At 40.4% G+C, this 12816-nt stretch overlaps 1 protein-coding gene across 4 annotated transcripts in view; it reads right to left on the reverse strand.

Annotated features, from left to right (window-relative positions):
* Positions 1-6374: 6374 nt before the first annotated feature.
* The window catches only part of LOC126275794 (protein FRA10AC1 homolog), a 51610-nt gene continuing 45168 nt past the window's right edge, over positions 6375-12816 (reverse strand). For all 4 annotated transcript variants that reach the window (XM_049977231.1, XM_049977229.1, XM_049977230.1 and 1 more), the window contains one exon: positions 6375-6756. In XM_049977231.1, coding sequence (XP_049833188.1) covers positions 6482-6756 — 275 coding nt within the window. In that variant the 3' untranslated portion in view covers positions 6375-6481. The remainder of the gene's footprint in view (positions 6757-12816) is intronic.

Consider the following 12816-nt stretch of genomic DNA (forward strand, 5'->3'; position numbering starts at 1 on the left):
CTTCTCAGTGACTTCAAAAATGTATGTGGCCTGAAGATAAAATTACATTTGTATGGCTTCAGGTGTATAGAAGATGGATTTTCAAAAGTGCTATTTAGAACAGAGTTCTTACAGGAATCTGTTGTTTTAAAGTATTTATACCTTCATGATCTTAGTCTTGGACAGATAATAGTGAAGTTACCAAGAAACTTATTAGAAACAAGTATTGCTTTCAACTACATTGGGACACAATATTGGCAGACATCTGGCATGTGTATTCCAAACTAATTCTGTAGACTTTCAGTTATTCAAAATCCACAAAATCTTTAGGAAACATTTCCCTTAAATGTCATTTAAAAGATGTGCAAGAACCTAACACAGTATTTAACTAAACTTAGATTTCTCAAAGGCAATGGTATATCTATTAATAATATTAACAGCAAATCTTGCTAGTGGTTTGGTTTAGAGACAGCAGCACTTTGATGTGGCCCGATTGGCAGGCAGCATTTTCAACAGAACACTGTAAGGCAAGCAGAATGTCTCCCCAAAGTGAATAACACAGGGAGACCCTGTTTTTCCCTCAGCCATGTCACCCTGGGCTCATGAAAGGGTCATGAGTGACATTGCCAGCAAGGAATGTACCTCTGCGAATCCCCCACTCTCCTTTTTTTGAGCCTGGGACACAGGAGCAGAATGTGTCCATTTAGACGCTGATACCAAGCAAACATCTGGAAAGTTTTTCAGACAAGCGGTGATTTCCGCAGGCGACCGCGATTGACCAGATTGATGTGACGTAAGTGGTGGTTCCTGTGCACTCACAATCAAGCGGGAGTAGTGCTCATTGGTTAAAAAGTTGTTAAGATGTTGCAATTGGACAGCCGCAGCAGCAGAGCGGCAGGCCGCACTAGATTTTGGTAGAAATGGGACAATTGTATTTCAGCATCCTTCTGATGAGGCCACAGTACTCTGTACTGGGCGATATGGGGTAGTTGTGTACCTTACCTGGAACTCCAGATCATTTCTTGGAGCTATGTTATGTACACACTCCACTGTGATTGCAGCGACATCATACCTGATCGGCATAACAGCATGACGAACAGTCACCTGGGGACCTCGTCGTAGAGCAGAATAGGTAATATACGCAGTTCTGGCTGCAGCACGATCAGCCTTGCAGTTTATAAACGTGAAACGGGTGGCCACTGTGCCGTTGATCATCACAGCACTCTCTCGCATTATTTCTGTGATTAGATACTAATGGAAAGAACGTGGTCTAGAATCTTGTGCTCATTCAGTTAAGGGGAAGTGCGAATTCACATTGCTTGGTTTTATAATTGTAGAATCTTTCTATTAAGTTATTAATCTAGTCACACACAAAAGACATCAGCTCCTTAATGAGTATATGTAAATTCCGTTGGTGGCATTAACTTGATGTTAATAATTTACATGCATAACCACTTTCTATGACCTCACCCAATCTGATTCTTCAATAGGGGCCTGAATTACATAGATGTCATTAAGTGCACAAGAATTGAATTGGTGGAATTTATAATAGAATTCCAAGTTCAATAAATAGTTTATTTGCATACTGCCTCATGGTAGCAAAGGAGAAGTTGGAGGTCACTTTCCAAGACATGTGGAAAATGGCAGACTGCATCCAGCTCACACTTTAAACAGACAACACAGCAGTCTTCAAACAGAGCATGAACACCTGTCACATTAGTCAACACCTCCAAGTTGCAATTGACAGCATAACCATGTGGGCCCTGTAGTGATGCCTGGCTTTCAGTGCAGGCGAAAACCAAACAATTATCAGTAGCTGGTGGAACACCCTGGCCAACCAACAGTCCATCTACATTCATGGAAACCCAAAGTGATGAATGGAAGGGTTAAAGGAATCATACGAAAAGACAAACAAGTATAGTGAACCAATCATCAAGTGAAGTAGACGTAAAAGTTACAGACTCAAACACAACTGCGGTATCCTGAAGAAAACTCCGAAAGGATTCCACTAATTACTGCCTTGAACTGACAGTTAATGTAGCTGGTAATATAACAATTCATCCTATATTGGTGACATTCTGGTCTTTGGTTACAAAGCCCCTAAGTGAATACAGTCACATTTTGCAGAATACTCCTATACAAATAAGATGCACATTTATTACCTCAGTACATATGCATGATGTAGAGGTGAGAAAGGAGGTGAAATTCTAAGGTGTGGTTTCATGATCTCTGCCTCAACATGATACAGTTCACACAGAAGTTCATACGGGACATTTTTTTATTATACTGTTTCCTCTGCAAGGATCGGTTTGGTTAATGATAAACTCATAACTATTGTCACACTCCCAGAAGGTAAGATTTATACTGCACAGCACTGTAAGAATGCTGCTTTTTTGGAAACCTCAGCCGAACTGCTTTGTTGTCAATCATGGCATTCGCCAATGTTTTAGAAGATGTACTAAGGAGTAAACAAACATGAAGCCCCAAGGTGATATCAGTTAGAAGTCATGAGCTGTTGGAGTATTACCATTCCTTTTGTCCACTTTATTGATAAAAACTAACATAGTGTACATCATTCTTAAGCTGGACCTGATGCTCACATTTTTCATTTAGTTGCAGGAAACTGTATTCTGTTTAACACAGTTCATTAACATGGTGCCATTTTTTCTGGTTAAGGACTGAGAAATGATTATGCATTTTCCCAAATCAGATGCAAAAAGTAAAATTTTGCTTTCACTGTGGGAAAGTGAGATGTAGTGCCTCTTTAAATCTCAGGCAGAAAGTGATCTTTCCTCTTCCCTCTATCTCTTTCTAGCATAACAGTAAGAGTTTATATAAAAGTACAGCTACAGACACTTTACTTTGTTGTTGTTTGTTGTGGTCTTCAGTCCTGAGACTGGTTTGATGCAGCTCTCCATGCTACTCTATCCTATGCAAGCTTCTTCATCTCCAAGTACCTACTGCAACCTACATCCTTCTGAATCTGCATAGTGTATTCATCTCTTGGTCTCCCTCTACGATTTTTACCCTCCACACTGCCCTCCAATACTAAATTGGTGATCCCTTGATGCCTCAGAACATGTCCTACCAACCGATCCCTTCTTCTGGTCAAGTTGTGCCACAAACTTCTCTTCTCCCCAATCCTATTCAATACTTCTTCATTAGTTATGTGATCTACCCATCTAATATTCAGCATTCTTCTGTAGCACCATTCGAAAGCTTCTATTCTCCTGTTGTCCAAACTATTTATTGTCCATGTTTCACTTCCATACATGGCTACACTCCATACAAATACTTTCAGAAATGACTTCCTGACACTTAAATCTATACTAGATGTTAACAAATTTCTCTTCTTCAGAAACACTTTCCTTCCCATTGCCAGTCTACATTTTATATCCTCTCTACTTCGACCATCATCAGTTATTTTGCTCCACAAATAGCAAAACTCGTTTACTACTTTAAAGTGTCTCATTTCACAATCTAATTCCCTCAGCATCACTCGACTCAATTCGACTACATTCCATTATCCTTGTTTTGCTTTTGATGATTTTCATCTTATATCCTGCTTTCAAGATACTATCCATTCCATTCAACTGCTCTTCCAAGTCCTTTGCTGTCTCTGAAAGAATTACGATGTCGTCGGTGAACCTGAAAGTTTTTATTTCTTCTCCATGGATTTTAATACCTACCCCAAATTTTTCTTTTGTTTCCTTTACTGCTTGCTCAACATAGAGATTGAATAACATCGGGGAGAGGCTACAACCCTGTCTCACTCCCTTCCCAACAACTGCTTCCCTTTCATGTCCCTCGACTCTTATAACTGCCATCTGGTTTCTGTACAAATTGTAAATAGCCTTTCGCTCCCTGTATTTTACCCCTGCACCTTTAGAATTTGAAAGAGAGTATTCCAGTCCACATTGTTAAAAGCTTTCTCTATGCCTACGAATGCTAGAAATGTAGGTTTGCCTTTCCTTAATCTTTCTTGTAAGATAAGTTGTAAGGTCAGTATTGCCTCACGTGTTCAAACATTTCTATGGAATCCAAACTGATCTTCCCGGAGGTCGGCTTCTACTAGTTTTTCCATTCGTCTGTAAATAATTTGTGTTAGTATTTTGCAGCTGTGGCTTATTAAACTGATTGTTCGGTAATTTTCACATCTGTCGACACCTGCTTTCTTTGAGATTTGAATTATTATATTCTTCTTGAAGTCTACGGGTATTTCGCCTGTCTCATACATCTTGTTCGCCAGATGGTAGAGTTTTGTCAGGACTGGCTCTCCCAAGGCCGTCAGTAGTTCCAATGGAATGTTGTCTATTCCGGGGGCCCTGTTTCGACTGTGGTCTTTCAGTGCTCTGTCAAACTCTTCACGCAGTATCGTATCTCCCATTTCATCTTCATCCACATCCTCTTCCATTTCCATAATATTGTCCTCAAGTACATCACCCTTGTATAGACCCTCTATATGCTCCTTCCACCTTTCTGCTTTGCCTACTTTGCTTAGAACTGGGTTTCCACCTGAGCTCTTGATATTCATGCAAGTGGTTCTCTTATCTCCAAACGTCTCTTTAATTTCCCTGTAGGCAGTATCTATCTTGCCCCTAGTGAGATAAGCCCCTACATTCTTACATTTGTCCTCTAGCCATCCCTGCTTAGCCATTTTGCATTTTTGAGACGTTTGTATTCCTCTTTGCCTGCTTCATTTACTGCATTTTTATATTTTCTCCTTTCATCAATTGAATTCAATATTTCTTCTCTTACCCAAGGATTTCTACTTGTCCTCATCTTTTTACCTACTTGATTATCTGCTGCCTTCACTACTTCATCCTTCAAAGCTACCCATTCTTCTTCTACTGTGTTTGTTTCCCCCATTCCTGTCAATTGTTCTCTTACGCTCTCCCTGAAACTCTGTACAACCTCTAGTTCTTTCAGTTTATCCAGGTTCTATCTCCTTAAGTTCCCTTCTTTTTGCAGTTTCTTCAGTTTTAATTTCCAGGTCATAACCAATAGATTGTGGTCAGAGTCCACATCTGCCCCTGGAAATGTCTTACAATTTAAAACCTGATTCCTAAATCTCTGTCTTACCATTATATAATCTATCTGATACCTTTTAGTATCTCCAGGGTTCTTCCATGTATACAACCTTCTTTTATGATTCTTAAACCAAGTATTAGCTATGATTAAGTTGTGCAAAATTCTACCAGGCGGGTTCCTCTTTCATTTCTTAGCCCCAATCCATATTCACCTACTATGTTTCCTTCTCTCCCTTTTCCTACTGCCGAATTCCAGTCACCCATGACTATTAAATTTTCATCACCATTTACTATCTGAATAATTTCTTTTATTTCATCATACATTTCTTCAATTTCTTCATCATCTGCAGAGCTAGTTGGCATATAAATTTATACTACTGTAGTAGGCGTGGGCTTCGTATCTATCTTGGCCACAATAATGCGTTCACTATGCTGTTTGTAGTAGCTCACCCGCATTACCTCTATTTGATTTTGTGTTTATAACCCTGTAGTCAGCTGACCAGAAATCTTGTTCCTCCTGCCACCGAACTTCACTAATTCCCACTATATGTAACTTTAACCTATCCATTTCCCTTTTTAAATTTTCTAACCTACCTGCCCGATTAAGGGATCTGACATTCCACGCTCCGATCCGTAGAACGCCAGTTTTCTTTCTGCTGATAATGACATCCTCGTGAGTCGTCCCCACCCGGAGATCCGAATGGGGTACTATTTTACCTCCGGAATATTTGACCCAAGAAGACGCCATCATCATTTAATCATACAGTAAAGCTGCATGCCGTAGTTTCCCCTTGCTTTCAGCCATTCGCAGTACCAGCACAGCAAGGCCGTTTTGGTTATTGTTACAAGGCCAGATCAGTCAATCATCCAGACTGTTGCCCTTGCAACTACTGAAAAGGCTGCTGCCCCTCTTCAGGAACCACACGTTTGTCTGGCCTCTCGACAGATACCCCTCCGTTGTGGTTGCATCTACGGTACAGCTATCTGTATCGCTGAGGCACGCAAGCCTCCCCACCAACGGCAAGGTCCATGGTTCATGAGGGGAGGCTTTTCTTTGAAAAGAAAAGAAAAAAAACCTTTTCTTTGTATATTCTGTTTTTTGAATATTTATTACAAAACTAACACCATGTGATAATTATGAAGTTGCTTATGATGCTCAGATTTTCTCTTTTAGCTACACTGCTAAAAAAAAGAGTAAACCAAAGTGGCATTTGTGCATAGATTTGACTGTACCAGATTATACTGCATGGGAAGTCAAATTTTCATGGAACATTGCTTCAACATGCTTGGTTTGGTTATTATTCAAAGAGGAGGGGGAGGGGGACAGGAAAAGGGATCAGCTTTGAAAGCACAGAAGTCAGTGAATTGACATTTAGCATATTTTATTCGCATAACGAGAAAACATTGCAACATTCATACATAATATATCACATACAAAACACTGTGAGGGCTGTGCCACACACATGCTTATATTACATGAATAAATCCTCTAAATATTCTTCGAACTCTTGATCTCTAGTTTTCTCTTCTGTTCCCTGATGAGCCTCCCTCCACAATGCACTTTCATCCTCTTCTTTTATCTCTGGATTTAATTCCTGGTTCACGTCCCTATCATCATCCTCATCCTTTCGCAATTTTTTATTCGGTTCGATTTCAGGAAGACCTTTTAGTCTTCTTTTTTTCTTACGTGTAATTTCACGCCTTTTATGTTTGTAATTCAATTTTTCTGAACACATGGTACAAAGTCCTGCAAGAGAAAATGTTGATACATTACAATAAAACTTAAAATATTTAAAAGGCTAACATATGACTCATGTGGACTGTTCTATTTTGGAAATTATTTGTCTCAGCATAAACTAGATCATTATTATTAACTGTGTGTTTACACCTTGTTTTTCCATTTTTATACTGTTGTAATTGTAATGAATTTCCTTACGAGTCTTAAAGACTGTTTCTATGTCTTATTCAAAATAATAAAGTTTTTAAAATATACTTTCTCCACCATACTGCATCTCTCCCTGCCACGTACTCCCTCTTTTCTCCCCTCCTTACTTCTCCATCCTGTCATTAGTATTCTCTTCTCCTGCCATTAAGACCTCTCTCCAGAGTATACCCTTTATAATAAGGATCCTACAACAGAAAACTTAATTCCTTCAACAAATATGCTTTTGGACTCCCAATCTATATTCACACATTCATTAATAGATTCGAGTTATGCCTCCGCTTTTGATTCCTTACACTGCACTTGTTGGTAACAAATAATTTTATTGAATATTTTGCAGGCATTAATATTGTACCTTTGGCTGATTTCTATAAATTCAAGTTCACTGTCAACTACAAGGTGCGTCATCTACCACATCCCTCAAAAACTAGCAACTACTGCACAACGATCACCTCAAGAAGCTTTCCAAAAATCTAGTAACCAGCTGCCCAATATCTTCCATACAGTTAGATCCTTCTGACACTCCAATAGTTTCCTTCCACATCTTTGCCTGCCCACCACTTTCCTTCAATCCCCCCCCCCCCCCCCTGTCTGTATTATAAAAGGAAGATTTAAAAATTAATATTAAAATTTTGTAACCTTTACTTTCTGTTGCCTGTCCATAATAGTTTTCTAGCAAGTAAAGAATCCGTCTGAAATCCAAATCACAATTTCATAATGGGCATAATCTGTGTCACTTCAGGCAGGGGGGTTACCTTCATATAGTCTCAGATGTTAGAGAATTTAGCATATGTTAAAATTCAGGCTTAAGAAACATGTATTTTTTTGTTTTCCCCAAAAAACTTCCTGCCTGAGATATAGGATTCCAAAGACGACACTGCGAACACTATTTTGAAGATGCGAATTTTGTAAACAAATTTTAAATGCTTTATCTCTGTAAGAGTTCTAAATATTTTGGCGAGTGTTGTTTTTTTTATTTTATTTTAGATAATTCCTTTATGATTACAATACTATCCTCCGTTTGGTCCTATCTGTCAATGTTCTTCTACTCTCGCCTTTTGAATTCTTTTTTATAATTTAGAGAACTTCCCCCCCCCAAAAAAAAATGCCAATCCAGAAAAGTCAGATTTTTTCCTGCTTGTTAGTAGCATGTACTACTATATTCTCTTTAAAGGGGAGCTTTGAGTTTCAAGGCTGATGTATGTCTTCACTGAAGTTGTTTCTTACTTGTTTCTTGTTACAATGTTTATTTCTAATGTTTTTGTTGGAGTTATTTCTTACACTTTGTTGTGGTTTCTTGTCAGTTTCTTTGTCATGGTTGTTCATTGCATTTTTCTGTATTGTAGTTGCTCAGTGCAAATTTGTTTACTGAACATGCTTCTCAGAAATCTGAGACCATCCAGTGAGTTCCGTGTTTTCATCAGGAATTTGCCCCATTTGACACAGTTTCAATGTCTTTTGTGAAAAGGACTGTTTGAGATGTCTTCTGACTGGGGCCACAGGAAAATGAAGTGTGCTGACTACACTCCTGGAAATTGAAATAAGAACACGGTGAATTCATTGTCCCAGGAAGGGGAAACTTTATTGACACATTCCTGGGGTCAGATACATCATATGATCACACTGACAGAACCACAGGCACATAGACACAGGCAACAGAGCATGCACAATGTCGGCACTAGTACAGTGTATATCCACCTTCCGCAGCAATGCAGGCTGCTATTCTCCCATGGAGACGATCGTAGAGATGCTGGATGTAGTCCTGTGGAACGGCTTGCCATGCCATTTCCACCTGGCGCCTCAGTTGGACCAGCGTTCTTGCTGGACGAGCAGACCGCGTGAGACGACGCTTCATCCAGTCCCAAACATGCTCAATGGGGGACAGATCCGGAGATCTTGCTGGCCAGGGTAGTTGACTTACACCTTCTAGAGCACGTTGGGTGGCACGGGATACATGCGGACGTGTTGGAACAGCAAGTTCCCTTGCCGGTCTAGGAATGGTAGAACGATGGGTTCGATGAGGGTTTGGATGTACCGTGCACTATTCAGTGTCCCCTCGACGATCACCAGAGGTGTACGGCCAGTGTAGGAGATCGCTCCCCACACCATGATGCCGGGTGTTGGCCCTGTGTGCCTCGGTCGTATGCAGTCCTGATTGTGGCGCTCACCTGCACGGCGCCAAACACGCATACGACCATCATTGGCACCAAGGCAGAAGCGACTCTCATCGCTGAAAACGATACGTCTCCATTCGTCCCTCCATTCACACCTGTCGCGACACCACTGGAGGTGGGCTGCACGATGTTGGGGCGTGAGCGGAAGACGGCCTAACGGTGTGCGGGACCGTAGCCCAGCTTCATGGAGACGGTTGCGAATGGTCCTCGCCGATACCCCAGGAGCAACAGTGTCCCTAATTTGCTCTGAAGTGGTGGTGCGGTCCCCTACGGCACTGCGTAGGATCCTACGGTCTTGGCGTGCATCCGTGCGTCGCTACGGTCCGGTCCCAGGTCGACGGGCACCTGCACTTTCCGCCGACCACTGGCGACAACATCGGTGTACTGTGGAGACCTCACGCCCCACGTGTTGAGCAATTCGGCGGTACGTCCACCCGGCCTCCTGCATGCCCACTATATGCCCTTGCTCAAAGTCCGTCAACTTCACATACGGTTCACGTCCACGCTGTCGCGGCATGCTACCAGTGTTAAAGACTGCGATGGAGCTCCGTATGCCACGGCAAACTGGCTGACACTGACGGCGGCGGTGCACAAATGCTGCGCAGCTAGCGCCATTCGACGGCCAACACCGCGGTTCCTGGTGTGTGCGCTGTGCCGTGCGTGTGATCATTGCTTATACAGCCCTCTCGCAGTGTCCGGAGCAAGTATGGTGGGTCTGACACACAGGTGTCAATGTGTTCTTTTTTCCATTTCCAGGAGTGTATTTGCATATCCATAAAAGAGTGATATGTAAGACAAAAAAAGAAACAGACTCTGTTCAGGTTCGGAATAAGTGTCCTCATTTGAAGGCTGTTTCAAAGTGAAGACGTTTCCAGTGATGACTTTTTGTGTTCTAAATGCTTTGACAGAATTAAAACAATGATAGTATATGAACAAGGTGAAGCTTCCCTTGGTGCAGATGATGCAAATTTTGCATCAACAGAGGAAAAATTAAATACCCTGAATCAGTCAACTACAGAAGTGGGTGTTAGACCTGTTAAGAAACTGTGGTCAGTGAAGTCGAGTCTTAAGCTCTATGCATCAAGAAAGCACAGAGAAATTACTAAAGCTATGATGAATACACTACAGCACTACACATTCTTCAAAGCAGAAATTCCATCTTCAGAAGAAAATGAACCAAAGCACTCTTCCACCTCTTGCCAGGAATTTTTCACAAATATCAATTCAACTGTTGAATATGGTGCATCCTACAGCAAAAAGATAACAAGTTTTATACACCAGACATTTTCAAAGAAAACAACTTTGAATCATGTTCCATCAGTATCAAAGTACATGGAGACAAATCAAGAAATGTGATGCCTGTAAAAGGAGTCTTTGGAAGAACAAATCCCTATTATGGTCATCCTGTAGTAACAACTCAAGTTCAAATAGTGCAATCATTTTATGTGGAAGATAAATGGAACTGTTCTCGCCAGACTGCCAACAAAAAAGGCACTATAACTGTAACAGTTGGAGATCAAAAAGTTGTGAAAGTGAAGAGGTACATGACTTGCAGTATTTAAGAAACTTTTGCAGTTTATAAGAGCAACTATACAACTTCACATATTGGAAGATCAAAATTTTATGCACTGTGTCCTAAGTGGGTAGTTCCACACTCATCTAGAGATGTCTGCTTATGTGTGTACTGCGAGAATTTAGAACTTCGTGAGATAACTTTGAAGACCTTACTGGAGCACTTGACATATGACTCCTCGGTTGGGCATGTGAAGTCATAAGTAGTCTGTGACGTAAAGTGAGAGACTTGTTTGTTTGAAGGACGTGGTGACTGCCCTGGAAAGGGAGGACTGTCTTTACAAACACTTGGCCTTTACAAACACTTGGCCTACAAGACGTAGTAGATAACTCTGCAGAAATTACATATGCGACATGGGAGGAAAATAAACTAATTAAGAAAACTGTTGTATTTGACAGTTTCATTGACGAACTTGGTAAACGGTCAGTGAAAGCAATAACACACAAGCATCTGAAGAAACAAAAACAACACATTGCAGAAGTGAAAGAGTGTGTACAGGCTGAAGAATTATGTTTAGCGCATCATTGTGATTTTGCTGAGACCAGGTCTGTAAACCTACTACAAGAAGTACAAGGGTATCATTGGAGTAATGACAGGTTTCAATTTTTACAGGAGTGACATATTTTCAGAACAAGACCACAAGTGTTGCAGTTATAAGTGATGACACACGACATAACTCAGCACATGCTTTGCTAGGAATGCACAACAATTCTTCAACTGCAAACAGGGACAAAGAAGATCATCATTATTTCTGATGGTGCTCCTAGTCATTTTAAAAATCGTTACCAGCTGTTTGAATTGAGTAAGTTGCTTGTGATAGTGTAGGGGGCCTGCTGAAGCACCGAGCTACAAAATATCTTTCCAGACCAAGTACAGCTGCAAACCAGAATGCCGAGGATTTTACGAGAGTTGTGAAATCTTACACATCCAGAGCCCTCATTACTTTATCCAAATAGGAAATCAAAGAATTCTGTGAGCAGAAAAAAGAACGGTCCAAACAAACTACTCCTGTGAAAGGAATTTAGAAGGCTCATTTTTGGACTCAAAGTGATGGGTGAACTCATATTGCATACACTTTAAAGAGCAAGAAAGAAGAAATTTCATTCTTTCAGCCAACACCTCAGAAACAGCAGGATTATATTCAGATTCACAACCTGAGAAATGGGATGTTTGTGGCGTGTGTGTGTGTGTATAACTTTGGCTGGTGGATTGCAGAGATTATAGACACACACTTTTAGTTCATTGACTGGCTGATTTCAGTACAAAACAGAGTGCACAGAAGTTGTATAAATTGAAACCTTTTAAGTCTTTGGACCTTTCACATACATTTTGGAACCGTTTAAAATGTTTGAAAAATGAGTCTCTTACTCATTTTTCAGAACTAAAATTATGTTAAATAAGACTAGGTTTTGATTTTTATGAGCTTGGAATTTGATAATAAAACAGGTTTTATGTATGGCAAAAATATCAATTGTTTAAAAAACCTGTTCAACCTAAAAGTGGAAGCTCTCCTCTTCAGGGAATATAGAACTATATGGTACCAATCAACAGAAAAAAAAAAAAAAATCAAAATTTTGTGGAGGATTTCTTTGTAATCATAACACAATCATCTTTCAATAAAAAAAAAAAACAACAAAATATATACAACTATTTTTTCCAAAATTCACATCTTCAAAATGGTATGCCAGTGTCATCTTTGGAGAGCTGTATCTCAGAGTAGAACATTTTTTTGGAGAAATAAAAAAAAAAAGTGTTCCTTACTTAGTCCTTCATTTCAACATATGCTAAATTCAATAACAAAATGGTTCAAATGGCTCTGAGCACTACGGGACTCAACTGCTGTGGTCATCAGTCCCCTAGAACTTAGAACTACTTAAACCGAACTAACCTAAGGACATTACACACATCCATGCCCGAGGCAGGATTCGAACCTGCGACCGTAGCAGTCGCACGGTTCCGGACTGCGCGCCTAGAACCGCGAGACCACCGCGGCCGGCAATTCAATAACATCTGAGACTACGACAGTAAGATAATTTCCTAGCCTGCCTGAATTGATATGAATTATGCCAAAGACATTTTTGTTTTAAATTTATAAGCCAAAATAATCAGTGTCTGAGA

This window comes from Schistocerca gregaria, chromosome 1, assembly GCF_023897955.1.
Source record: "Schistocerca gregaria isolate iqSchGreg1 chromosome 1, iqSchGreg1.2, whole genome shotgun sequence".
NCBI classification, from domain to species: Eukaryota; Metazoa; Arthropoda; class Insecta; order Orthoptera; family Acrididae; genus Schistocerca; species Schistocerca gregaria.